The 27,258-nt window shown below is 50.8% G+C and overlaps 1 protein-coding gene across 2 annotated transcripts in view; it reads left to right on the forward strand.

The window, feature by feature from the left end:
* The window catches only part of COL4A1 (collagen type IV alpha 1 chain), a 134,530-nt gene that overhangs the window by 87,276 nt on the left and 19,996 nt on the right, over positions 1 to 27,258 (forward strand). For both annotated transcript variants that reach the window (XM_045869704.3, XM_045869705.3), the window contains 25 exons: positions 577 to 618; positions 1,842 to 1,928; positions 2,440 to 2,466; positions 2,619 to 2,669; positions 3,363 to 3,407; positions 3,495 to 3,548; positions 5,278 to 5,319; positions 6,948 to 7,032; positions 7,540 to 7,575; positions 9,649 to 9,813; positions 11,228 to 11,323; positions 12,539 to 12,622; positions 13,145 to 13,215; positions 16,771 to 16,962; positions 17,512 to 17,680; positions 20,449 to 20,541; positions 20,630 to 20,734; positions 22,516 to 22,613; positions 23,539 to 23,689; positions 24,360 to 24,473; positions 25,178 to 25,345; positions 25,434 to 25,523; positions 26,344 to 26,496; positions 26,651 to 26,749; positions 26,868 to 26,957. In XM_045869704.3, the coding sequence (XP_045725660.1) occupies positions 577 to 618; positions 1,842 to 1,928; positions 2,440 to 2,466; positions 2,619 to 2,669; positions 3,363 to 3,407; positions 3,495 to 3,548; positions 5,278 to 5,319; positions 6,948 to 7,032; positions 7,540 to 7,575; positions 9,649 to 9,813; positions 11,228 to 11,323; positions 12,539 to 12,622; positions 13,145 to 13,215; positions 16,771 to 16,962; positions 17,512 to 17,680; positions 20,449 to 20,541; positions 20,630 to 20,734; positions 22,516 to 22,613; positions 23,539 to 23,689; positions 24,360 to 24,473; positions 25,178 to 25,345; positions 25,434 to 25,523; positions 26,344 to 26,496; positions 26,651 to 26,749; positions 26,868 to 26,957 (2,407 nt within the window). The remainder of the gene's footprint in view (positions 1 to 576; positions 619 to 1,841; positions 1,929 to 2,439; positions 2,467 to 2,618; positions 2,670 to 3,362; positions 3,408 to 3,494; positions 3,549 to 5,277; positions 5,320 to 6,947; positions 7,033 to 7,539; positions 7,576 to 9,648; positions 9,814 to 11,227; positions 11,324 to 12,538; positions 12,623 to 13,144; positions 13,216 to 16,770; positions 16,963 to 17,511; positions 17,681 to 20,448; positions 20,542 to 20,629; positions 20,735 to 22,515; positions 22,614 to 23,538; positions 23,690 to 24,359; positions 24,474 to 25,177; positions 25,346 to 25,433; positions 25,524 to 26,343; positions 26,497 to 26,650; positions 26,750 to 26,867; positions 26,958 to 27,258) is intronic.

A 27,258-nucleotide genomic window follows, 5' to 3' on the forward strand; every position in this document is an offset into this window, starting at 1 on the left:
CCATCCATCCATCTCCATCCATCCATCCATCCATCCATCCCATCCATCCTTCTGTCCATCCATCCATCCATCCCCATTCATCTATCCATCCCCATCCATTCATCCATCCCCATCCATCCATCCATCCCATCCATCTTCATCCATTCATCCATCTCCATCCATCCATCTATCCATCACCCATCCATACATAGATTCATCCATCTATCTATCCCATCCATCTCTCCATCTCTCCATCTGTCCATTTGTCTATCCTTTCTTCCATCCAACCCTTACTCATTATTTTGGAATCACTGATCTTTCCCTTAGTTTTCTATAGTCAGATTTTAAAAGCCATAAATTAAAAAAAAAGGTTTTACAGAATTTTTTCAGTAATACTTTTAAAAACTTCTTTTAATAGACATTGAATATAATGCGATCACAACTTTGTTGAAAATTTTATGATAGTTGTTGGAAGAAGCTCTTGCCTTCACTCTACCCTATTGTTACATTTTATATGGTATTTTATGTGATATTTATTAGATGATTTTGAGCAAAGTAGGCAACTCTAGTAATGGAAGCCTAATTTCTCATCAACAGGGGCAAATGGGCTTAAGTTTTCAAGGGCCAAAAGGCGACAAGGTGAGTACACACGGCTTTGGAGTATTTTCATGTTTAAAATTACAGTTCTAAGTATAATGGGGTTTCAGCCTCTGGACCCCCTCTTGGACCCTTACAACCATCATTACCCTTCTCCGTAAGTTCTTTATTAGTGTTTTCCCTACAATGGACAGCTGGAATTCACTGACATTTTCTGCCTGCAATCTGACCAGCAGAGAATACAATGAGGTCATTAATTCTAGTTCTCTGTACATCGAGTTCAATCAGAATGTTCGCAGGTAGTGATAAAGCCAGACCTAGACTTTATTAGAAAAGAGTCAGTTGGCTATTAGTAGCGTAACTCTACTAAACCCTGCAAAGATGGAAGGCCATCATACCTAAATGGGGAGGAAGTGAGCCACAGAGGCAGGGAGGCACAGACTGGAGCAGGGGAGAAGGGAGGGCAGCGGTAGGTCCCTGATCCTCTGCTAATCTCTCCACCGGTTTCCCTGGATCAGGCAAGTGAAATGGGCCCGAGCCCAGTGGGGATTCTGGAGATTGTGGCCACACCTGCCCCAGGGCCCACGTTCTCCATCGGTGTCCACCGGTGGGTGCCAGGTGCAGCTGAGGCCTGAGCAGGCCTGGACTGACTCTTGGCCTCTGTGTTCCACTCTGAATTTGGTCCAGTCTTTCCATAAACCTCACTGTAAGGTGACCCTGCAAATTACGCCATTGAATTTTTTGGATCTCACTCATTGTGCTGTCGCTGGGATTCTGTGCTTCCAGTTGTACCCAACAGGACTCCTGAGGAAGAAAATTCTTGATGGTTCTCTTCTTTTGGGGGCAGCTAAAGATACCTCCTTTCTTCCCAGGCTCTACTGAATAGTTCGTGCCCCTTTTCTCTGTCCAAATGCAATAGGACAGCGCATGTGTCCCACTCTGGACATATAAACTGCATAAATATAGGCAAGGTCCATACATAGACGGTGCAGAGATTGTCTAGTAGGTGTTGCGTTCTGTTGTTCTTACTTGACGTAGTGGTTTTCCTGACTCCTGAGCGGGGAAGTCTCCTGGCTTCATGTCCTTACTGTGCCGTCTTCCTGCTGAAACTTAACTTTCTGCTGAGACAGGGGTAGATTAGAACAGAGTATAATTTACATTTTTTTAAAATAGATGTTTTGTTTTAGGCTTTTTCCTGCTTCTGCACTTTCTTCTTTGAATACTTAATTTTATGCCTAATTCATTCCCGTTGTTTGGATCAACAGGGTGACCAGGGGGTCAGTGGGCCTCCGGGAGTGCCAGGACAAGCTCAAGTTCAAGAAAAAGGAGACTTTGCCACTAAAGGAGAGAAGGTATGAGATTTTGAGATGAGATTTTGTCCAACGAAGGCTGGCTTTCTAATTTTGGGCAAATTGAAGGGATATTGAGAAACTGGGTCAAAATTCAGTTTCTCCAGTTACATTCACCAGTGACCTACAAAACAGGTTTCTAGACCATCCATCCCCCAATATACAAGAATCTTGAGAGCAGAGGCAGCTGGAACTGGGTTGGAGCAAGGTTGACCTCGCAAGTGAGGACTTCTTAGATGCACCAGGTTGGGGCCAGGCTGGGGCAGCGGTAGGGAGGCTGGTTGGGGCGTGGTGGGTCATAGCTGCCACAGACCGAGTGTAATTAACGGCCCGTCTTAAACCCACAACCTTGTCAGTGTTGGGATGTGAATATTGGGGACCAAAGAGAATTTCCTTGTTAATATAGCAGGAAAAGGGAATTTTTTCCTTTTACGTATTCAGTGGTGTATAAGAATCAGTATAGCTGTTAGTACTGACAGCTCACTCTCTTGCTCTTTTTAAAAAATTCTTCTAGGGTCAAAAAGGCGAACCTGGATTTCAGGTAAGTACTAATTCTTGCTTATCATTATTTTGTGTGAATGTTCATAAAGTATTGGATTTAAGTGACAAGCTTATTCACCTTCACTGTAATATTTACATAATTTAATATTTTGCTTAAATACCCTAACAGAGCTTTCTTTTTGTTCTTTCAAGGGAATGCCAGGGCTTGGAGAGAAAGGGGAGCCTGGAAAACCAGGGCCCCGAGTAAGTGCCTCGTCCTTTTGCTCCTTACTGTAAAAGCACGTTCCTTCCTTTCCTCGAGTCCCAGGTTTACAGAAACAGGAGTGGAAGTGGCCTGTAGGGCTCTTCAGTTTGTCCCTGTCCTCTCCTGAAGGGCTTTCCTGGAGCCCTTACGAGCAGGAATGAGGAGGCCGCCTCCATCTGGAAGTCCTCCCGGGGAGGCTGGGGCTGGGGTCTCTCTGAAGAGGCCCCCGCCTGCTGGCTCCTCATTGAGAGTCTCCGTGCCCTTTTCTGATGCTTCCTGAGCGGCCAAGAGCTGAGATGCTCAGATTAACTGCCCCCCACCCCCAAAGCCTGGTGACAGGAGCCCCACCCACTGGTTTCCGGCTCCTACCTTGCAGTGATGCAGGGACCCTCCATTAAATTAAATGAATCCTCTGCATATCAGCTACCAGACCCTTGCCATTCGGAAAACTCTACTGTTCACCGTGTGGCCACATAGAACGCTTGCCTTAGGAGGTTTGGAGCTCATCAGGCTCCGTTGTTTAAACATTGAAAAGTCCGCTTCTGCTGTCGCGTGTTCCTAGTTGCTGCACGTAGACTGCATTTCTCCTTCCTGTGGTATTGTCAGCCCATGCCGAGGTTCCTGGCCTGGGCCTTGTGGAGTGTTTGTTACTGCTTTCATGAAATACTGATGTCTCCATCTTTATTGTACAGGGAAAACCTGGAAAAGATGGCGAAAAAGGAGAAAAAGGGAGTCCAGTAAGTATTTATTTTCTGTAATTTTTAAGAGCAAACTGTTGTCTTGGCTGTTGCTTACGAGGGGGTGCTCTCCGTGTCCCACTGCAGGGCTTCCCAGGCGACGCGGGGTACCCGGGACTTCCAGGCCGCGAAGGTTTCAGGGTAAGTGGTGACACTACAGGAGGTTTTCCTTCAGTCTGAGGTTCAGTTTCCAAAAGCACCATGGCCTCAAATAATAAAAGTGATTGACGTCCCTGTGAGCAACACGTGACTTAATTTCGTGGTTTTATTTACGCGTGTGTTTTTTTTAAAAGAGAGGAACATAAAATGTTCCACTCATGTCTCTTTTGTAGTAGATGAATTTCATCTGGTTACGAAACAATAAAAAATGCAGATCGAGTGAAGAAAACAAGCTTGTCGAATTTTCCTGTTACCTGCTCAGAAGTGGTCAGAATGCACCACCGTCCTGTGTGTGCACCTGCATGCGCCCCCTAAAACAATGGGGATTGTGCGGTGCATCCTGCTTTGTCACTTAATGACACGGCGTGGATGCATTTGAATGTCCGCACGCAGCCACACGGGACATCCTGTGTCCACGCCTTGTGCTGCGGGTATGTGGGTCACACCCACATGCTTACGAGTACAGATATTTGTGTTCACTTGTCTGATCATTTCCATGTCATGGATTCCTACAAGTGTAGTTTTGGGGTCAATGTTTAGACTCCCCCCCCCCCCCTTTTTTTTTTGAGATTTTCACCATATGCTGCCAAATTGCCCCTAGAAAAGAACATCCTTCTGTCCCAGTGCCCTTTTTTTTGGGCCACTGCTTGTTATCAAACTTTATAAAACATTTGTCAATGTGATAGGCAGAAAAAACTCATTGATACAAGACTAGGTAACGTAAATCTCTGCGAACATAAACAGCTTTGGAATAGCATCTCCAGCAATGACTCATAAACTAGGGAGGGGCCCTCGGAGCTTGTTCACGAAAGCCAGGGAGGAAGGGAAAGATCCTTTACTGATAACTGTACCTTTATTGAGAAAGTCAAATCTTGTAGATTTTAAAAGGTAAATATGTTTAGGATATATTAGCTAAGTATTTTTTAAGTCCCACAGATATTTCTAAAGTCTCATAATCACATCAGAAAAATCAAAACATCTAATGCTGGTTTGCTGCTAAGTTTATTGCTTTGGTTTATTTAAAGGGGAGAAACTGCATTCATGGAATATGCGCAGATCTTAGGACTTTTAAAGGTTATTATTTTGATGGCTTATATAAAACCTTAGACATAACAGGATAAATTCCTTTGGGTTTTTCTTCTAATACGAATGAAATTAAGCCTCAAAGTGTTAGAATTTATCTACCCCATGTAATGCTGGATTTTAGGGGGAAAGATGAAACCATGAATATCCTTTTATTACAGGTTTAGACAACCTTACACATAAAAACCTCTAGTGAAATGATTTCTTTAAGAAAATATATTTAGAAATCAAAAGCTTTCATTCCATTTACTTTCATTTTATTGAAAAAATACCAGATGCTAATTCAGCTTAGCAGTGATTCTGTTTGCGTTGCCCGAGGGAGCCTGCCATCAAACATAGCAGACCTTGTGGGCGGCTTTGTCATGTGAGCCATTAGACTCCGTTAACGATTTGCAGAAATCTTTGTTTCCGTGCATCACGCTTATAGAAAGCAGATGGACATGCATTCATTTTTGGTTTAATAGGTACAGAGCACTTTCAGCCCCTCACAGTGAGGGCTACTTAGGAGAGGAAAATAACTTTAGTGGAAGTGGGCATAGTCTTTATTTTTCTGGGACAGGAAGTTGAACCATGCTTTCTGCAAGACAATCTGTCTAGTTGAAAAATACAAGTATTTCTTCTTTTGTAGGGAGACAAAGGTGAAGCAGGTCCTCCAGGCCCACCTGGAATTGTGAGTAAAAGTGCTGTTTGGTAGTTGGTTAGGGGCTGGGGCCACGTGCCCCACAGTGTTCCTAGAATGACATTTGTGTGTATAGAGGGTGCATATTATTTAAAATCAAAAACTTATATTCAGTATTGTGTGGCGTTTATTATATTTCGATAATTTCTGCATTTCCTCGACCACTGACAATGAAAAGACTTGCTCTTGGAGAACAATAGGAGCAAAACATTTTGAAACTTTTTTTTTTTTAATGGTCCATTAAGGAAAATGTTAAAAGAAACCGATCACCCATAATTTGACTTTTCCCTAGCAAAACAGGTTTTATGTCTGCAAATAGCATTTTACTTGCCCCTGTGCGTATTTTTACATGTGGGGGCAATCGGTGTTTGCAGTGTTTTTTTTTTTCCTTTGTAAAAATGAACCTTCTTCACGTTTGCAAGTTATCTTGGAATGGCCCTCTTCGGTGTCCTGTCAGAGAGGGGTGCTGGAGCTGGTTGACCCATTTTGTCCCGAATCTTCTTTGGAACAGTGGAAAGGTTACTGTTGTTTCGTTGGCTGAGGTGCTTAGCACGGCTGCCCATGGCGTGTGCCCGGTGGTGGTTCGTGCCTGCGCCCTGTGGGGGTGCAGCCGTGAATGATTCCTCCTTGGGGTGCGCTTCCAGGACCTGGCTGGCTGCGGGGAAGCTCAGAACCTCCTTCCTGCAGACTCAGGACCCCCTTTCCGTATCTGTGACCTAGCAGCCACGGTCGAGTGGCCTGTTTGTATCATAAGTGCATCAGCAGATTTTAATAACATCTGTTAATTGCTACAAAGGAACTCTGTTTGTTTTTTTTTTTAAAGATTTTATTTATTTATTTGAGAGAGAGAGAATGAGAGACAGAGAGCATGAGAGGCAGGAGGGTCAGAGGGAGAAGCAGACTCCCTGCCGAGCAGGGAGCCTGATGCGGGACTCGATCCAGGGACTCCAGGATCATGACCTGAGCCGAAGGCAGTCGCTTAACCAACTGAGCCACCCAGGCTCCCCAAAGGAACTCTGTTTTAAGGACAATCTGCAATTTTTGATTTTGTCATTTTCCTTAAATTTCTGTGATTTAGAGTTGTGCTCACCTAGTTCACTCCTTTGTAGTGTGTTCTTCTTGGCCTGTATCCCTACATCCTTGAGGAAGTCCCCCGCTTTGGACCATTAAAAAAAAAAAAACCCAACACAACAGAAAACCTCTTCCAGTGAAAAATTTGCATGTTCCTGTTACTTATCGCCTGGGGAAATGAAAGGGTGTTGTGACAGTACTCTTTAAAGTAGACTATTCATTTTATGGCTTGTATGGAGAGTTAGAAATTCTAAACCGAAACCTCAGAACTAATATTTTTCTAGCTTCACTTCCCGGGTAGAACTGCTGCAGGCCAGTTATGACAGGAGGAAGCACAATTGCAGCAGAGTGCTCTGGGGGGGGGGGGCAGGGGGGGTTCTGTTTTCTGTGCTCTCATGACCCCCCCCCCCCACGCCCCCACTACCCTTTCTTTACTCTCACCTTTCTTGAGATGATTTGGAGAGGTGTTAGTTTCTTCGTCTGCACTGCTAAAACGTACAGCCCAGCCACTCTCCTGCACCGCCGTGATCTTCTCTTCTGTAATTCAGGCCATCGGCCCAGGACCCTCCGGAGAGAAAGGAGAGCGGGGGTACCCGGGCGCCCCAGGGTTGAGAGGAGAGCCAGGCCCCAAAGGTACATTCTGTTTTCTCTTTTCTCCTCCTCCCCCTTCTTTCCACCCCCCTACCTTCTCCTCCTCCTCTCTTCCCTCTTTCCTCCTCCCTCCCTCCCCTCTCCTTCCCCCTCCCTCTCCCCTCTCCTTCCTCCCTCGTCTTTCCCCCTCGTCTTTCCCCCTCCTCTTCTCTCTTCCCTCCCTCCTCCCTTCCTCCTCTTCCCTCCCCACTCTTCCTCCCGCCTTCCTTCTGTCCTCTTATCCTTTACCTTTCTTCCACTTTCCACCTGCACTCTCACGGTTTGGTAACACCAACAGGCCTTGTAGGACCACGTGGTGACTAAGGCCTGTCTCAGACTCATGTCTGTCTTCCATCCTGGCACTGGGGCTCCTAGAGCCCATCTCTGTCCAGCTCTGTCGGGCCAGGGTGCTGCGTTTCCACCAGTGCCCTTCCCTCACCCCGCTGACCCAGGGCCTTGAGGGGACAGACACACAGGCTTGGTTTGTCTGACTCTCCCTTCTCTTTTAAGGGTTCCCAGGATTACAAGGCCAGCCAGGTCCTCCAGGTGAGCATGCTGGGCTGATTGTATTGGAACAGTCGTACAACTTCTATGTGGTTCGTAACCCAAATGTGTTTTTCTTGAACGTTAGTGATCCGCAAGAAATGGCTGCCAATTCTGTTGCATGTTTTTCTAGTAATGACAGCAAGGTGTGTTCACAGCTGTTGTTGTTTACTTTGGAAGTCACAGGTGGCCATGGGATTATGTGTGTTCCTGGGGGGTTCTCACGTCGCTCCTCAAGTCCTACCTTCTCTCCCTGGCTCAGACCTACCCCCCAGTCTCCTTGCCCCCCCCCCAAGGGTGCAGGTCCCCAGTGTCCCACAGGCCCCTCACTGTCAGTGCCCACACTCCCCGTCTCCAGGGAGACTTTGTTTCTCCCTTAGGACCAGACTTTGCTGAAACCCCCAATGATCTAATCATCTCTGATCTAGCTTCTCCGTGAGATCACACGTGGCTCGCTTGTACTTAGCGTGTGATTGTATCATTCCTGCTGCTTAGTAGTGGAATTCCTGTGTGTGCACACATCTGTATGTCTGCGTGTGCAAATGTCTGTGTGCACACACCTGCATGTCTGCGTGTGCAGATGCTTGTGTAAAAACGCTTGTGTGCGTGTGCGCAAACATCTGTGTGTGCGTGTGCATGTGCTCCCCCAGGCCCTGGAGCAGATCAGAAAAGCTGGGAGGGAAACCTGCATGGGACCTAGAATCCACACCACAGCCGAGTGCCCGCATCCTTACATTCTTGGTTTTGTATGTTTTTAATTTATTTTTGTGTTTTATTCTTTTTCATTATTTCCCTTTCCCTTTCTGACAGCTCTTCAGCTGTAATTTCTCCCAGGGCTCGTTCCTTTTTGCTGGAACAGACTATTCCCCACGCCATCCTGCGTTGAGGACTTGCTCCAACCCCGGGCTCGGGCCCCTCATTGCTTGCCTTCCTTCTAAAGCTTGTGGATCTAGCTTTAAAATCGCCCTTCTCTGTTTTCGTCCACTTCCTTCTCTGCGGTTATGAAAATGCTGACCTTCCAGCCATCCTAGTGGACACATCACTCCGTGTCTCCCCTTGGTGTCGCCGCATTTACTTTTAATGTCTTTTATCTGCCAGATCACCTCTTAACTTACAGTGATTATAGATAGACATCTGTGAAACTGCTCTGGCCTTATCTGCTCTCCCCTGGTTGAAGTCCGGCCGCTGGCCCAGCGAGTGCTGCACTCTGTGAGCCATGGGGTCCCCTTCTGGGGCCGAGCTGGGTGCTGCTTCTCCTCCCCTCGTGGGGTCTAAACCCCAGCCCCCAGGGGCTGCCTTCAGTCCTGCTGGTGCTGACGAGTGCATGTGGGGTTTAGTGGGGTAGCATTCCTTCTCCTACGACTGCAGCTCCGACTCTGGGATCGGCCGTCTTCCTGGATGCTCTCTGTCCTCTGCGCTCTGCTCTGTTCGAGGCTGCGGACACGTCCTGCTCCTGGTGGCCGGGGCTGGGAGCAGAGACCACAAGAGCAGCCCCAGGCTGGCGCTCCTCCCGGCATGAGTGGGAGCTCTTCTCTGCACATGCCCAGCACGGGGGCCCTGCTGTCTTATCCCCCAGCTTGGCTTTCTGTGTTCAGACCTAACTTCACGCTCCTCCTATAACATCATTTTTGTCTGTAACTTTACTTCTTGGTTGTTCAATTTTGATTGCCAGCCCAGTTCCTGTCCCCTGGGCCTTGTGTCCACTTTTCTTTGGTGGGTGACATTTTTATGCCCTTACCGTCTAAGTGGAAATGAAATCGACCCACAGTACCCTCAGTGGCCTTTTCATTCATGCGGTGGGAATACTCTTTGCAGCAAAAGAAATGCACAGATTTTTTCATGTCTGGGTAGTGAGTCCCTTCTCCATAATGTTAAGTTGTAGGGGGCATTTGGCTGCCAACATTTACGGGGTAAGAAGCCTGATAGTTCAGTCTGTTTTTACTTCTGTAGAACAGTTCCCTTTCCAGGGATGGTCACTAGTCATTTTACCTTGAACAGAGTTAAGAAAGTTAATCTGTGCTGTGGACGTTGACCTTGCACTATGGTGACATACATGAGATTTTGTTCTGGTTTCAGGCTTCCCGGTACCAGGGCAGGCGGGTGCTCCTGGCTTTCCTGGTGAAAGAGGCGAGAAAGGTGACCAAGGGTTTCCAGGCACCTCTTTGCCAGGACCGAGTGGAAGAGATGGGCAACCGGGCCCCCCCGGGCTTCCCGGGCCCCCTGGACAGCCAGGCCACACGAGTAAGTACTCTTGGGGACCATGGCATGGGGCGTCTCGTGTAGGACAGGTGTCAGGCCAGAGCTGCGGGGCGCAGGGAGGGCACTCAAGAGTTCAAGTGGTAACAAAAGACCGGGTGTCCGAGGATTGGTGAGTCATTCATATCCCACTGAGGTATCTTTGCAAAATTAGTCATGCTGCAGAAAGGAATAGTAAAAATCAAACAGTAAAACTGGTTGAAGGAGTAAGAACTATGTTAAGCAGGCCTGAGTCTCCTGGCGTCAAAGGGAAGAAGCAAGGCCGTTGAATCGTGTGGTTCTTCCGGAAAACAGAACACGTTCTTGTTCCTCTAGAGACACAAACTAGTACTAAGACACACACACGCACTAAGAAGAAAGGGACTGCAGGGGACAGTCTGTGTGGTGACCGAACGGATGACCTCACATAGAGGGGTATTTTGCGCGGTGGGTCTCTCGTCAGCCCGCTCTCAAAGCTGAGCACAGAACATTAAACTCTTGATTCAGTTAAGGGGGTCCTGTGATCCCAAAGTGATACCAGCGCAGAATGTAAGACAATTTCAGACAAGGTCATTCCAGTGGGAATACGTTCAGGTTTTCAAGGCAGGTCCTGCCATGTCACTAGCAGCTTGTGTCCTGAGAGCGCCTGAAACCCTAGTCTTCTGTGGGGCTGACCTAAGGGGGTCCACATGCAGCGGGTTCCAGGCCGTTTATTTGCTAGAATTCAGACACATCATTAAGAAAAGGAGTTCTCACGGATGAGGCTCCATGCAGAGGGCAGATGTGGACTGGGGGGGAGGGGGGGGGGACAGTGGATTTCCAGGTTTGAAGCTTCACTGGGAGAAAGGATCAGTGTGAATTTTCTTTTTTCTTTTTTTTAAAGATTTTCTATTTATTCATTTGAGAGAGAGAGCGAGCGAGAACATGAGCGGGGGGGTGGGGTGGGGTGGGGTCAGAGGGAGAAGCAGGCTCCCTGCTCAGCAGGGAGCCGGATGCTGGATTCGAGCCCAGGACCCTGAGATCATGACCTGAGCAGAAGGCAGATGCCCAACAGACTGAGCCACCCAGGTGCCCCGGCCTAGTTTTTTCATGTGTAAAATAAGGACGATGGTGTGTACTTTGCAAGGTAGAAAGGAAGTAAGATACAGGGCAGGACTAATGAACTGAAATGTGCTTTAGGATCATCAAATCGATATTTTATCAGTGAAAGCTTGTGGTGAGTGATCAGTTGGGTGCTGTGTGGGTCCTGTTTTCGAGTTAACATTCTAGGATTGTTTTGAAGGAAGCTAAAGCGGGGTTTCCAGCTCTTACAATAGCCTAAAAGCAGTTCGGTATTACGGTAGAGATTGAGTAAGAGGGGATGCAAATCCTCTCTTCGGGTGGTGGGAATGATCCTGTAACTTTTAAAAATCCATTTCAGATGGAATTGTGGAATGTCAGCCTGGACCGCCTGGGGATCAGGGTCCCCCTGGAATTCCGGGGCAGCCAGGGCTCACGGGCGAGGTTGGAGAAAAAGGTAAGAGATGCTGATGTTTTAAAAAATGATTATGCTTGGATGGGATCTGTTTCTGCATGTGGGTGGGCGTGAGCACGTTCTTCCTGTATTTGGAACTCTTGTCCAAGTCCATTCCTAGCATGTGGCTGCCCACGTGAAGCTCTGCCGGGGTGTCCCGACGTGGGGCTTCCGGGGGGGGGGCTTGGGGGGAGAGAGCATGAGATGCCACCTGGGAGGCAACAGGGGGCCATGGCCCTGACACTGTCTACATGGTCAGCAGATTAAACCCTCAGACTGATACCTTAGCGTGATCTTTTGGTTCAGAGTTTGAGAGTGCCCTTCTCAAAGAGCAAATGTCTTTCTTTTGAGCCGAGTCACCGTCGTGTGCCTGCAATGCTCACCACCCCTCCAGGCCCTGTTCCCACAATCCGTGTGAGCACATCAGCTGCCCTGGGACTGCCCCCCCCCCCCCCCCCCCCCCCGGCTCTCAGCATTATCGTTACTGATCTCCAGCATCTGCTGTAACCCCAGCCCAGGACGCATGGTCCTCTCTTCACTCTCGTGCCTGCAGTGGGTTCTCACTGTGTCCGCAGTCCTGTCTGAGCGTGTCCTACCCCTTGGACAGTCCAATGATGGTGTGTCTCTTAACAGCCGGAGAGTAGAGAGACTAGGAGTCTGCCCCCAAAACCAACCCCGTTGGGCACCATGGCTGGCTTTGGATTGCAAAACCTCTTCCTCTTCCAAGGTCTACAACACAAATGCTGCATGAAAACAGTTGCAGCTAACACCTTAGAATTTTAGATTTTGGAGGTCCCGATGGATACGGTCTTAGAAGTCATCCCAGAGTGCCAGGGGGCACTCAGTGTCGGTGACTCTCTCTAGTTACCAGCTGCTTAGTACTTCCTGAGCTGGGCTGTCCCACGTTACGACGGGGTCAGGAGCTTCTCTGTGCTGAGACCTCCATCCTCCTGCCGTAGTCCCACCAGCCCGCCCAGCCCTCGGTCGGCGGTGCGTCTCCCCATGAGCGAATCCCATGGGGCCCAGAGCTCAGCTGGCCGCCAGCCAACTTGCACTGTCCCCATCCCATGGGTGGGCTCCTGTTCTGCCTCGCCCGCACTTCAGGGACTTGGGCTGCCTGCGTGGGTCCTGCGTCTGTTCCCAGCAATGGGTCTGGCCAGAGTGGAGCATGCAGGAGTAGTTCACATGTGCATACGTACCCCCGTGTTCCCTTTGTAGGTCAGAAAGGAGACAGCTGCCTCATCTGTGACACAGAAGGACTTCGTGGGCCCCCTGGGCCGCAGGGCCCCCCAGGAGAAATAGGTAAGACCCCAGACGTGAAAGGGACCAGGCCTGAATTTTCTTCCGTCGGTTGGAGCCTTCACAGGGAAACGCATCTCGCGCCATGAGAGACCTCAGTTTCTGCATTCAAACCAAAGCCTGATAATGAGATTTTAAGTCAGACTTCCGGGGTTTGTCCACTTTGTGGAAAATCATCAAGCTGATCTAAAATTTGGCACCAAAAGGTCAGCAGCCCTCAGCTCCACAACCTTCGTTCCCTCAACCGAAGTGAAGGGCATGTTTCTGGCGGAAGTGGTCCTGGGGCTTGGGGTTGGGGGGGCTCTTGTCACCAGCTGCTTCAGTGGTCCTTGTCCGAATTTGGGGTCACTGCTTCCCTTCTGGAGCCCACTGTGACCATTCCTGTTACTACTCTGTGGAGATTCTTCAGACACCGTCCACTTATGTCAAGATATCTGTGCTCTTGAATCTGGAGAACTAAAGTTTTGGGCTTTTGAGGATGTGTCTCAGGCAGTAATGTGCTGCATCTCCTTTGTCTTCTGAAAGGTTTCCCAGGACAGCCAGGGCCGAAGGGCGACAGAGGCTTACCCGGCAGAGATGGTCTGGAAGGATTGCCTGTAAGTAAACCTGAGTTTGCGTACTTATTAGATGTTGCCTCCAAGCCAACTAACAAAGGTGTCTGTTGTCACGTTTGCAAACACAGCCTTTGCTGTGTGATTTGGGTGCTGGTCAAGTGTGGCTTTGTCGAGCAGTCTAGAATTACTCCCTGTGTCCTTCGCCTGACGATGAGCAGGACTGTCGAGTCCAGAATCTGCATCTCACCTGCCTCTCTCCTCACCTGGTCAGAATTCAAGTGCCACGTACCTGTGTCCAGGTGCAGCCGGATGCTGTGTGTCACCTTCCCACAGGGTCTCGGGGGCTCTTGAAACAAATGGTGCCACCAGGAGCCATCTGCAAACAGTTACACCCGTTACTTAAAAACAATGTAGTAAGTTCAGAGCCAGTATTCTTGTGGAGAAATAGAGGATCACCGGCCTGTCGCCTTTGAGGAATTCCACATTTGTTTATTCTCTCACAGAGACGTGTTTTGAAAATTCCTATCCACCAATATCTATTGTGAAGATGCTTTTCTAAATTTATAAATGAAGTAATCTCGGATCGATGTGAAACCTTACAGTTAAATGAAAATCAGCTCCCCAGTTTTCCTAGTTTGTTTAAAAAAGAAGCCATTGAATAGAGGAGAATAGTTGTAAATCCCGAGCATTGAAGGGCATTTTATTGCACGTAATCAGCTCTGTTTCTAAAGCGCGTAAACCTCAGGGCCTGGTTCTCGTATTTTCTTTGTTCTTCTGAGCTCTGTAAGCGTCAGCCACTTTCCACACTTTCTTTCATTACTGCTTTCCCTTTTGCTTTTCTTTTTTCTTCTGTCACACGATGAAAATAAAATCTTTAGCATTTTATTCCTTTTTGATGTAGCTCTTTAACATTTGCGATGTTTAAAAATATTACTGGCAGCTTCTATAAAAGCGGGTCAGGGCAGAAGTGAGTTGAAATGGCACTGAAGCAGCTGGGATTGAGCAATCGCCTCCTCCTTTGAAGTTAGATCTCGGGATTCTGCTTCCAGAACTTCCCTGGTGCCTGGGGAGCTAAGTTACAAGTTGCAATTGTTTAAAATATTTCTAAATAAATGAGAAGTTCACATAACTGGGAAGCCCTGACTCTGGTGGGGATCAAAGCCAGAAGCGCTTTGAAGAAGCAGCCGAGGATGCTTTTAACCTCTGGACATGGTCTTTATCTACTTGGCCTTCCTGGAAACTTCCTGCCTCGACTCTGCCTGAAATCCCATCCAGACACCAGCCCCCCAGCCCCAAATCTAATAAAAATGGGAAAAGAGAACGGAGGGAGAAGGACAGTTGAGGACAAGTCCTGATGAAGAAGAAAATAAAGCCAATGCACAACAAAACTTCTAATCCCCTGCCTTCCCCATCAGGAGCTCCTTTCTCTCTGCAGACGGCCAAGTTTGTAAAAACAGTTTTCTGGGTAAATAATTTAATTGAGCAGGTAGTAATTTCTCTTATATTTGAGGCTGTCCCGTAGCTCCACAGTTTAACTGGCTCACAGGTGGGGCTTTCTCACTTCGAGTGAGGCTGGGGCTGCATGAGGTGCCTGCGAACCCCGGAGCATCCTGGAAAGTAGATGAGGATGAAAAGAGATGAAATGCTCTGATTTCCTGTTTGATTTGGATAGCGTTTCTGTGACATGTCCTTTTGAAGGCCGAGGGTTGGATTTTGGGAAAGAGGGAATGGCACAAGAGGCTGGCTCCACACGGGGACCTGGGTGGGTTTCGGGGCCATCGGGACGGTCAGTTGAAAGGAGCTGTGACACCCCGCGGTGGCTGCGCTTGTTAGAAGCAGACCATATCGTCGTTGGATCTCCTCCAATTTATGGAGCCAAGGCGAGGTGTTCAAGGCAGCGTTTGATTCCTCCTCGTTTATGTCAAGAAATGTGGATCCAAAGACCTTTGAATCGCTGAAGATTAGGACGTTCTGTGGCAGAGAAGCCACAGGAGGTGTCCTAGGGTCAAGATGTCACCTTTCAAAAAAAATATCTAGATTTCTTCCTTGAACGATAGCCTAGCCGGCAAGGTCACCATTATCAAGATAAAGAGTGGTATTTCCTCACCGTGTGCTCGCCATCCTGGAAAACTGTATTTCTAGTCTGTGAATAATCACCGTAAAGTAACACTGATCCTTCCAGGTTGAGAAAAATACACACTGGTTGTAATTTCTTACATTGGGGTTTATTTTTTATGGGTGAATATTGCCTGGTCAACTTCTCCTTCCTGCAATACCTCCCTAGCTGCAGACGTTCAGGTCACAAAGTTAGCCTTAGGCCTGCCTTCAACATCCCCGAAGACTGGAGGAGAGAAAGGTGTGCAGGGAGGAGAGTTTCTGTAATGAGGACCGTTCGCTCCACTGTGGAAACCCAGGACACGTGTCAGGGAGGGCTTCACGGAGGAGTCGCAGCTTAGCTGGGATTTAAGGATGCACAGGAGCTATGTTACCTCGAGAGAGAAAGCTACAAGAGACCACAACACCTTTGAACTAAATAATGACTTTTCCACGACTCCCCATCCAAGGTCTTGGAGGGTCCGCTCCCTCACCTGCTGGGTGGTGCTTCTGGTGTTTTGCCGGCGCAGCTGGGCCCCGAGTCCAGAGTGGTGTGCCGAGGGTCGTGACGCATGGTGGGCACATAATAAATGGTCCCCATGCTAAAATCTAAAGATCATGTGAATTTGGGTCTGTCCCTTGTCTTCCAGCTCCTTACTCTGTGTTACACACCTACACAGAAGTGTGTGGTCACATGTGACTCACATACATCCGAGGGCCGTTTCAGAGGGAGTGTGGGAGAAGGAATTCAAATTAAATGAATTGTCCAAGAGTACAATCCTGCCAAGTCAGCAGGGAGGCTGAGCGATTTCTTTCTCAGGCCTAAGGGAATGAGTACTTGAGACAAGTATTTGAAAACCTTGTGAACCCCAATTCTCAGGCTAGAGGAGAGACCATCTGTGGGTGTGGGCGTTCCTTGAAGATTTAACTTTCCAGGAACTGGAAAATGTGCTAGGGTGTGTCTCCTGGGAAAGTCCGTTCTCTTTTGCTGACTGCTCAGAGCAGTGGTGATGGGGCTGGCCGGCGCTCGCTCCCCAGACTCTCTGCTTGCTGTTGCCATTCTGCCCTCAGACACTTCACGCGTCTGCACCTGGAAGCCCTTTCTCTAGTTCTTGGTCCCCAGAAGTCACACACTCAGCAGCTTCCAGCACTTGCTAGAATGTTCCTGTGAACGTTAGCAGTTGGAAGGAACAAGCAGGTTCTCTGGGGACTGTCCTCCAAGCTGGATGCTTGGTGCCAACTCATTCCCCCCGCCCTAGCCTGGCCTCTGTTTGCAATACCCAGTGAAGGCTTTTTTTTTTCCAGGTATTGTAAGAGAAACACAAGAAGTGAGAGGTCAGATCATGGCTTTGTCACAGAGCTATTGGCTTGCTTCTAGAAAATAAAATAAGATTGAGCATACTGCCGTTTTTCAAGGAGGTGACTTCTCAGTATCATTGTTGGCTATGTAACAATGCTGCTGGCCTATTTTGTGCACTGATATCTTCCATTTGTTGCTCGTAGGGCCCGCAAGGCACACCAGGGCTGATGGGCCAGCCGGGAGCCAAGGGAGAGCCTGGCGAGATTTACTTCGACGCACGGCTCAAAGGAGACAAAGGAGACCCAGGCTTTCCAGGACAGCCCGGGATGCCAGGCAGAGCAGGGTCTCCTGGGAGAGATGGCCATCCGGGTCTGCCCGGCCCCAAAGGCTCCCCGGTATGTTTATTTCCAGAGTTGGAATGCCCACTTTATAAGCAGATCTGCAAAGAATGAAGAAATGAACTATTTGCATCGTAGCTACATATTTTCATTTGGGTGGTGATTGTTACATGTGATGTTTAGTGGTCCTTGGGGAGACTTAAGTTTGCAAACGTAGGCGTTGATGCTGTTGACGGGAACAGTGGGGGGACAGTGCATGGATATCTTCTGGCGCCTATGTGTTGGATGTTCGCATGTCAGATGGGACGTGAAGTTTAGAGTTAGTGGCCTGCAAGTTACCCTTGAAAAGACAGTTCCAGATACAAATACTTCTGTGAAGGCTCTGTGAAGGGTGTCCTTGTGTGGGGAGGGAGGGTGCCTGCCCAGCATAGACAGGAATGCTGTGTCATTTATTAACTGACAGTTGACCTTTGTAGAGGGGGAAGTCAATAAATAGCATAAGCCAGTTAAACTCTGATACTTATTTACTACAGATGGTGGAGGGATGTGAGATGAACACATGTTGGTATGTCTGCTGATAACGTTTCTTTTCTCTTTGCGTGTCAGGGTTCAGTAGGATTGAAAGGAGAGCGTGGACCCCCTGGGGGAGTTGGATTCCCCGGCAGTCGAGGTGACATCGGCCCTCCTGGGCCTCCAGGGTTTGGCCCTATTGGCCCTGTTGGTGACAAAGGACAAGCGGGTTTTCCGGGGACCCCTGGATCCCCAGGCCAGCCAGGTGAGGCCCGAGGACCTCAGGTGCACAGAGCACTGGGCTCCACGACGTGGGGACAGGAGTCTGGTGTCCATTCTTACAGGAGGTGGCCTGGCCTGGGCCCCACTGTAGCGATACCGTACCTTGTGGCCTCATGTGTAAGAAGGGCCCAGTGATGTGTAGAATCTGGCTGCAAAGCATCTGAATTGATAGATGCTTTTTCTTCTCACGAGGATGCAGTGCTTTCCAGTTCAAGTGGGCCTTCTCTGTGGAAGGGATACCAACATGAGCTTGTTTTTTTTCTCTTTACCTATTTTCTGTGTCTCCCTGGTGAACAGTCCACATGGGCTTCTGTATATTCCAAGCTGGGTAGTCTCACCTCTCCACGGATGGGCAGGTGCCTATGGGCTGATTCTGGGTGGTCTTTGCCTCACCGTTGCTGTTCAGTGAGGGGCTGGCTTCGGTCACTTGTGCACCGTGTCTCCGTTGGGCCTGTGTGCCCAGTGGCGGGGTGGCGGCAGCCAGATAGGCGTGGCCCTGCCCTCCCGGTGCGCACTGCTGGGGGTTTGGCAGAGCACGTGGTGCGAGGCCGACACGAGGCTTTCCCACGGACACGCTCACTCCCCCTTGGCGCCCTGCGTGTTATCAGGGATGGTAGTGGTCATGGGGTGGCCCCTGGCCTGGCACACGGCAGGCTCCCAGGTGCAGGTCGTGGAATATGCTTCAGGCTAGAAACCCATCACTCCCGTCGTTCCCTGGCCCCCTACCCTCCCCGGGCTGCAAGAGCAGAGGCCAGGAAGGGCTTGGGCACCGAGGAGGGAAGGAAGAGTGCAGGGCTAAGAAATGTCCTAGAAATCCTAAAAATGAACAGAAGGACTTCGGGTGATTACAGTTGTGTGACTGGTAAAGCTTGAACCACATAGTAAGTAGCTGTGTGACCAAGCTAGGGAGGAATTAGATGACATACTTGGGGGAACACGTTCCAGGACCCCCGTGGAAGCCTGCAGCCAGGACAGTACTGAACCCCGCATACGCTAGGTTTCTCCTGTGCATACAGACCTGTGACAAAGTTAAAATGTAAATGAGGCCCGGGAAGAGATTACCAAGAACAACCAGGAGCAAAATAGAGCACTTATAACCACACAGTGTAATGAACGTCGTGTGGATGTGTGTGTGTCTCGCAATATACCTTCTCGTCCTGTGCCCATCCTTCTTGTGACGAGGGGACGTGACAGAGTGTCTCCGTGGTGAGGTGACGTGAGGTGAATGACGCGAGCACATATGCAGCGTCCAGTTACCGTGGACCTCCTGAGCCACGCCACGGTTGACCGCGGGGAAACTGAGACACACACAGTGGAACCGTTGATGGGGGGGTGGCGACTGCGTGGCCTTTGTGCTCACTGATCTGCCGATTCTGTCACAAGCCATATATCCAGCCCAGGTTTTATCAGTTCCTATCCCACCGGGAACCATTACTTGCTTATGACATGATAGTGTCCAATTTATAAGCTCTTCTGCACAGGGCACGGTAGCCTGTCTTTGTTGGAAGTGCAAGCACCGCGCCCTACTGTATTTCTTACTATCATTCTTGTTGGTTGTATGGCTCATGACTACCTAGCACCCAGTTATGACTCCCTTGATCATTGTTTGTGGCTTAGCAAGGATCCCAGAAATGTTTCTTTGGTGACTCCTTTGGGGGCAGAGAAATACTGGGTTTGACCTAGGAAGACACCCCCCCGCCCATCTTGGAAAAGGGGCCTGTGATCTCTTCCCCATAGCTCCTGACTCCAAAATCAGCATCTCAAGTGTTCTTTGGATCTGAAAATTTGCAGAACCATAAAAAGGAATCAGGCGCTTCTTGGCCAGAAACTGCCTTCAGAAAGACCAACTGGGGCACACACAGATGCATCCTAGCAGGAAGGGAAGGAAGAAGGTTCCTGAAGGAGGTGTTGACAGTGCTGATGGTCAGCTGTCTGCATTCTGTAGACTTGCTTGGCCATCCAGACTCAGGCAGCTTCTGGATTAGAAACGCAGGCTTCTTTGATCTGCCAGAGCCGTGTTTACTCTGGTGACATTAAAGGCTTGTTCCCAGGGTGGAACTGATAGCAAGTATGTGTTGGGGTCAGTCGGTTGGCATTTCTCAGAGTCTGCAGCGAAAGAATGTGTTGGCCGTTCCTGGGAAGCCCCATATGTCTCGCATTCGTATAGGGTGTGTGGAGAGTCCGTGCACACATCTTGGAGGTGACCCCTTTGGTCTTGTCCCGGCAGCTAAATCCTGACCCCCAGGGGTCTCCCAGGCACGAGCGCTTGGGGCTGGGCTGCTCCAGAGGGCACACGGCTGTCCAGCTACATGCTTGCGGGTTGTGCTGATCACCCACTTAGCACGTCCCACCAGATGACCGTAATTTAGGGCTGCCTCAAAGCAACGTAGAATTGGTGTTGTCTGATAAATTGAGGGAGAACGCTAAAATTAGGCAGGCTAATTAAGAAATTACTCAGGGTCATCTCATTTCTTGTTGTTACAGATTTTCTAGCTTTTTGGGACTCTTACTGTGGACTCTTAGGGAATTCATGTGTCAAATATCTAGGTCCTTTTGGCTATAAATTTTGGGGAAAAGAGGAAGAGCTCTCTGTGAAAGATTCTAGAAAAGTAAAGGTAGGAAGTGGAGGTATGCAGGTGGGGCTGCTCTGTAGGTAGGCAGTGTGCTGGGGACAGGACATGGGCTCGCTCGCTGCGTCCTCACTCAGGATGGGATGTAGGCTCTCATACCGTGTCTTTGCTCTTCCCCTAGGTCCCAAGGGTGAAGCAGGAAAAGTTGTGCCCCTACCTGGTCCCCCTGGAGCACAAGGACTTCCAGGATCCCCAGGCTTCTCAGGGCCACAAGGTATTTTTAACCCTCTCGTTTGCCTGGAGTTACGCTTGGAACAATGACAGGTTTTTCTCTCACTGACTATTGGTCTTGCTCACAACAGGTGACCGAGGTTTTCCTGGAACCCCAGGAAGGCCAGGCCTCCCGGGAGAGAAGGGCACTGTCGGCCAGCCCGGAATCGGATTTCCAGGGCCCCCCGGCCCCAAAGGTAAACCTGCAGGACAAGCCAGCCCCTGAGTGGGGCCGTTGCTCTGCCCATGGCCCATTTGGGCCCCGGCCGTCGCATCCGTTCCCTGGTTGGTTGGCACCGAGGGCCGTGGCCATTCTGTTCATTCCCATGAATCCTAGGGGAGAGGAGGCAATGCAAGTAAACACACTGTTTGAGTTGGTGACTTGCCCTTCAGGGGAGCTTGCGGAAATCTGGATGATAGCGAATGCAGTCACTGAGGCGGTGGGTTGGCCGGGAGGGGTTGAGACGTCAGGACCCGGCAGCTGCCCAGGGAGCTGGCAGAAGCTGCATTTCAGGGTGTTCTCCTCATCAGTGCGGGGGATGCGCAGAGCAGCTGGGCCCCGTGCCAGGCTGGGTGTGGGTCAGCGGGAAGGGAGCTGGGGAACATGAGGGAGGGGGCTTCACTCTCAGGGGGAGAGGGCCCCCACACCGCAGAGCCTGGGTCTGCATGGGGTGCTGACATGTTAGAACCAGAACTTCTTTCTGGAAACAGTAAGGTGGTCAGGAGGACAGTTTGACTGCTTCTGTTCCTCTTGTGGGTCTGTCTTCCTGTGGGTGGGCCCTGACGTAGACTTGCCGTTGTGGACCTCGGTCCAGGACTGAGCAGGCGCTGTGTGCAGTAAGGGACATCTCTTCCTGCTCGGGCCGGCGTCCTGACCCCAGTTTTCCTGGCCGTGTGTGCAACCTAGTGGAAAGAGCTCTCGAGGCTCCTAGCTTCCCGTCCAGAGGCTCAGCCTGTGTCACACCTGCTGGCAGAGTTACGGGCCTGCACACCCCTCCAGGTGCTGCATTGCACCCACACACGCACGTGGCCACGTCTCTCCGGCTTACGGGGCAGAAGGCCCTCGGTGACCCTCCCAGTTGACAGGGACAGTGCTGAGGCCTTCTGCCTGTTCCCGAGCCCCACCCTCTCCCCTGTGAGCACCATAGCGCCATCCTGAGAGGTAGAAGAGTTAGCTGGTAGGGTCTCCTTGTTGGAGGCTGGCTGCCCACTCAGAGCGGCTTGGCGATGCGCACACTGGTGGGCGGTTAGGTCCACTCTCTGACGAGACCCCTCAGTACCACAGCCCCGCAGCACGTGTGACCTCTGCATACGTACAGATCACCGCGCGTCGCGGACCTCTGCATCCCACAGGGGGACCTTCATGCACAGTCGAGCCACGGGGTAGCTGCTAGCCCCCTGGGCCTTTTAGGGCTGGGGCCCAGTCTCTAAGTGCCCCACGCGCCTTTGGCGTGGTGCAGCCGCGTTCAAGAACCCATGGCCTGCAGCGGCGCTGCTCACACCAGGGCGTCTGGGACTCCCGGGGCGTCTTGTGAAAATGTGGGTGGGCTCCAGTGGATCTGGGTGGGCTCTCGAACAGGCGGCAGGGCTGCCCTGAGCGGTGGCACGCTGGGAGCCGCGGAGTGGGAGGGCCACCCGAGGCTGCCTGTGCCACGGTGGTCTTTGTTTTGTTTGGGGGGTGGGACAGGAGGAAAAGCTGGGTGGAAGGAAGGGGAGAGGGGACGGTGGGAGAGAGACAGGGAGGGCAGCAGGCACAGCACGTGGTCCAGGGCACCCAAGCTGCCCCAGTGGGCACCGGTGGTTCCCCCGACGGCGAGCGAGGCCCCACGCTCTTCTTAGAACCACCTCGAAGGGCTCTTTGTGGTTGGCCAGTTCAGTTCAGTTGCTCAGTCCAGGGACGTCTGAGCAAGTGTGAGGGAGGCGAGGAAAGGGGGGAATAGCTTTAGTACATTGGTGGTTTTGTGACTCTTCCTAACAGGTGTTGATGGCTTACCTGGAGACGTGGGACCTCCTGGGAGTCCGGGTCGCCCGGGATTTAACGGCTTACCTGGCAACCCGGGTGTGCCCGGCCAAAAGGTGGGTGCTGAGTGCTCTCTGGATTGCTGTTTCCTCATCCTTATTATTAATTAGACCCATAAAATGTGGCTTATTAGTGTCACGGCATATGTTGGATCAGCATGCTTTGTTGGTTAAAGAAATAGCACAGAGTAGAAAGGAAGAAAGTGCTGGTACGTGGTAGTTGATGTTTTGAGGGAATCGTTTGTTCCAGTTTTCAGAGTACATGCTTACCTGTGTGTGTAGCGCATCTCAGGGTCCAGGGTGGGCCTTCCTGGGAGTGGCAGGAGAAGGCTGCGTGCAAGCCACCTGGGAGAGCCTACTTTTACTGACATGCTGGCCCAGTAATTCTTTGTGGCAGGGGCTGCCTGGGATATGGTGGGGCTTCAGCCGCCCCCTCCGTGGCCTCTATCCACAGATACCAGAGGAACACCCTGCGTTCACCCCCAGTCATGGCAACCAAAACTATCTCTGGACATTACCAAATGTCACCCAGGGGGCGGGGGAATGGCCCCAGTTGGGGACCCCTGGGCTCGTGTGACTTCGGGACTCTCCTTGCCTCAAACATCCCTCTGCCTTTTGCTGATACTTGAAATTCTGCTCAGCAAATATAGCTGACCAGGGGACAGATATTTTCCTGTTCTGATTATAAGGAAGGGAAGTGAAATTGCTAGAAGGCATCATGTGAAATGGGAGAAAGGGCCAAGGGCAGTAGTTTCACTTTGCCAATGAAAGGCTAGCCTGGCCTGTTCCCTTTCTATTGGGAGGGCAGGTAGAAGCTGTGGGTATCAGGCAGGTGCACACAGGCAGGTAGAGGCTGTGGGTATTGGGCAGGTGTGCATGGGCAGGTAGCTTGGTCCTTACTGACTGTCTGCACCTGCACCCTGGGCTTGAGTTCATGGGCTATGCTGGTGAACTGGCTTTTCCTTGCTTCGGGAATTTCCAGGGAGAGCCGGGCATTGGTCTACCAGGACTCAAAGGATTGCCGGGTCTTCCCGGCATTCCCGGCACACCTGGAGAGAAGGGGAACATCGGAGGAGCAGGCGTTCCTGGAGAGCATGGTGCTATCGGCCCCCCAGGCCTTCAGGGAATCAGAGGTAACTTTTTTTCTTAAGATTTTTATTGGGGCGCCTGGGTGGCTCAATCGTTAAGTGTCTGCCTTCGGCTCAGGTCATGATCCCAAGGTCCTGGGATCGAGCCTCGCATCGGGCTCCCTGCTCAGCGGGAAGCCTGCTTCTCCCTCTCCCACTCCCCCTGCTTATGTTCCCTCTCTCGCTGTGGCTCTCTCTGTCAAATAAATAAATAAAATCTTAAAAAACAACAACAACAAAGAAGATTTTTATTTATTTATTTAGAGAGTGAGAGAGAGAGCGTGAGCAGGGGGAGGAGCAGAGGGAGAGGGAGAATCTCAAGCAGACTCCTCACTGAGCGGGGAGCCCAATGTGGGGCTCGATCTCACGACCCTGAGATCATGACCTGAGCCGAAACCCAGAGTCAGACGCTTAACCAACTGAGCCACCTGAGGCCCCGAGGTGACTTCTTACAGACAAGTCTAGACGGCGGCAGGGGCTGGGGCCTGTTTATTTGGTGTACGCAGAGAGCCCCTGTCACGTGCTCTGTAAATGTGTGTTGAGTGAATGACGGAAAGCATAGGAGGTTAGACCTTACGGTATTGTGTTGTTGTGGTTTATCGTGTGGGTGGGTAGTGTATGCTGTGAGACATGCAATGGTCTGTATGCAGTTTATCTACAATTTCTTCCCATCCAGGTGACCCAGGACCGCCTGGATTACAAGGTCCCAAAGGAGCTCCGGGAGCTCCTGGAATTGGCCCCCCCGGAGCGATGGGCCCCCCTGGAGGACAGGGACCACCAGGATCCTCAGGTGATGGGACATTCTTCCACAATTACTGCTTCCCCAAAGCATGCTGATGGAGGGGACGGGCCGTCAGGAGTCTGCGTAAAGTGGGGATTAGTGCTCCCTTGCGAATAAGAGGGGGAAAGGACGATTCTGCTTTGTGGAAACCGGTCTGATGTTCACTTAAGTGAAGGGTTGTAGGCGTCTTTCTTTTCCTCCCACTGAGCTTGGTTTACCTGCCAGAGATGTATATTCAGTGACATTTTCATTTACTTAAAATGACTGGCATCTCCATCTTACTTTCCCGTGGGGTGGGGGAGGTTAGTAAGTTGTGGGTCCCATAAACTGGCCCATAGCTAGGAGCTGCCTTTGCCTTTAGTGACCAGTCCCGGAAGTGAGACAGTGCTGGTGGGCTGACAAGACGATCCCCAAACATGGTTGAAAAGCAGCTAGCGTGGGGTGCGAACGCTGCGGACAGGCCTGTGGCTGGTGGCAGTGGAGGCTGCTGCCCACTGATGGCAGAGGGGAGGGCTTGGTCTCCGGGCCTTGTCCCCGCAGGACCGCCCCATGGCTCTAGATGCCGCCACCTGGGACGGTGGGAGCATCCCGGCCCCCAGCACGGCACGCGCGCTCACGTGCCTCCTGCAGAAAGCTCCAGCTGAGCCCGGGGGGGTGCCCCGCAGGGCTCCCTGCAGATCCTGCTAACTGCTCTCGCTCTTCACCCCCCTCAGGCCCTCCTGGAGTGAAAGGAGAGAAGGGCTTTCCCGGATTTCCAGGCCTGGACATGCCAGGTCCCAAAGGAGATAAAGGGTCCCAAGGGCTGCCTGGCCTGACGGGACAGTCGGGGCTCCCTGGTCTCCCTGGACAGCAGGGCACACCTGGGGTTCCTGGGTTTCCAGGTAAATGATTTGTGAACTCCCGCCCCCTGTCTGTTTGTGACCTGTAGCATCTGCAGTCAGCATTCACTGTCCTTCTGTCTGGCCACAGGTCCCAAGGGAGAGATGGGCGTCATGGGGACCCCGGGGCAGCCTGGCTCACCGGGACCAGCGGGCCTGCCAGGATTACCAGGAGAGAAAGGTAGGGAGTGGGCAGCTCTAGCAGAGCCCGTCTTGTGTCCATGTCTCTGTGTTTCTTGGAAACTCTTGAGTGGTTGTAGGTCTTATTTCCTTGCAAGAGGCAAAGGAAAGAAGTCAAGAAGGTCAGGCAAGGGTTGGGGAGACTCCCTCCTCCGGTGGGAACTCCTGGTGGGCGGTGCATGTGGGAGCAGGGGCTGTGCTCTGCCCAAAACCAAACAAGAGACAGGTTTTCAGCTGTTCCTTATTGGGATGTTGGAGTTGGTTTGTTTTTATAGGATTGGTGGGATCTGCAGTCCTGCAAGGTCACAGGAACTGAGACCTTAGAATCAAATTAGCAAACTGGGCAAATTTATAAGTCTTCATTTTTATTTCTTACCTTGTTGTTTGAAATTGGTCCAAAATATGTTTTTTTTTTTTTTTAACAAATTGACTTTGTGAGACATAGAAATGGTCATTTGTTTAGTAGAACAAGAGAATTCCCGTTTTATTGTTTTGTATCGAATTGAGGGGCACCGTGAACAGACATGGTGAAGGTCCTTAGGAAAGAGGAAAGGTGTAAAGTATTTAAACCGGTAATAAGCAGAGTCACAAATACGGTAGAGTCATTAGCAAATACTAAATTGTAAAAAATGGCTTTATTGCTTATTTCCTGGGGCCAGATTCTTCTGGTAGCTCAGACGCTCGCCACGCCCTGCTCCTTTGTGCTGCGTGTGGCTAGGCGGCGAGTTCTTCCTCCCTCCTTCTGCAGAAGGAGTGCCACACAGTGTCGCTGCCTCTGAGGCCTTGGCCACACTTCACCGGTGCTTGTCTTTCCTCTGCAGGGGACCACGGCTTCCCGGGCTCCTCGGGGCCCAGGGGAGACCCTGGCTTCAAGGGGGACAAAGGAGATGTGGGTCTCCCCGGCAAGCCTGGCTCCATGGATAAGGTGGACATGGGCAGCATGAAGGGTCAGAAGGGAGACCAAGGAGAGAAAGGTGACTGGATGAGGGGTCCGGTGGGGGGTAGAGCTGCATGTCTGACCAGGGCTGTAGCTCTGCACCAGTAATATCAACCCAACCTGTGTTTCTGCAGCAGTTTGCCTTTTAAGCAGACGTGGGTCATCATCATTCTTTTTTCTGTGACGTGCAGGACAGACTGGACCAACTGGTGATAAAGGATCCCGGGGAGACCCTGGAACCCCAGGAGTACCTGGAAAGGACGGGCAGGCGGGGCATCCTGGGCAGCCAGGTATGCAGTGAAGTTCAAGTCCACCGCACGGCGGGAGCTCGTGCTAAGGGTGCTCAGGGAATGTCACCCAGCACTGTTCATTGGCATTAACCTGCCGGGTTTTTCTCTGTTACCCTAGGACCTAAAGGTGACCCAGGCATAGGTGGAACCCCGGGTGCTCCGGGACTCCCTGGACCCAAAGGATCGGTTGGTGGCATGGGCCTGCCAGGTACATTGGATTCAGATAAGGTGTCTTCTTTCTAAAGAAAAGAACGCGCCAGGGCTGGTGGGACAGGACTGTAGGAGGATGTACATTGACCCGAGGGTGTAATCCAGTCTTTGACCCCAATGCACGTCTTCAGTTCTGTATGGTCTCATGCCTCAGGATCAGTGGCACTTGGCTGACACAGCGACCACTGCTAAAAAAAAGAAAATCACAATTCAATAAAATAAAACATGGGCTGTCTGCCGTCACCTTTCGATTACCTCCAGGTGACTGTCCACCTGGCCACCATGTCCCCCGTGCAGTC

This window comes from Mirounga angustirostris, unplaced genomic scaffold (genome assembly GCF_029215605.1).
Source record: "Mirounga angustirostris isolate CCGP_5_RB_7025 unplaced genomic scaffold, mMirAng1.0.hap1 SCAF_3, whole genome shotgun sequence".
NCBI lineage: Eukaryota > Metazoa > Chordata > Mammalia > Carnivora > Phocidae > Mirounga > Mirounga angustirostris.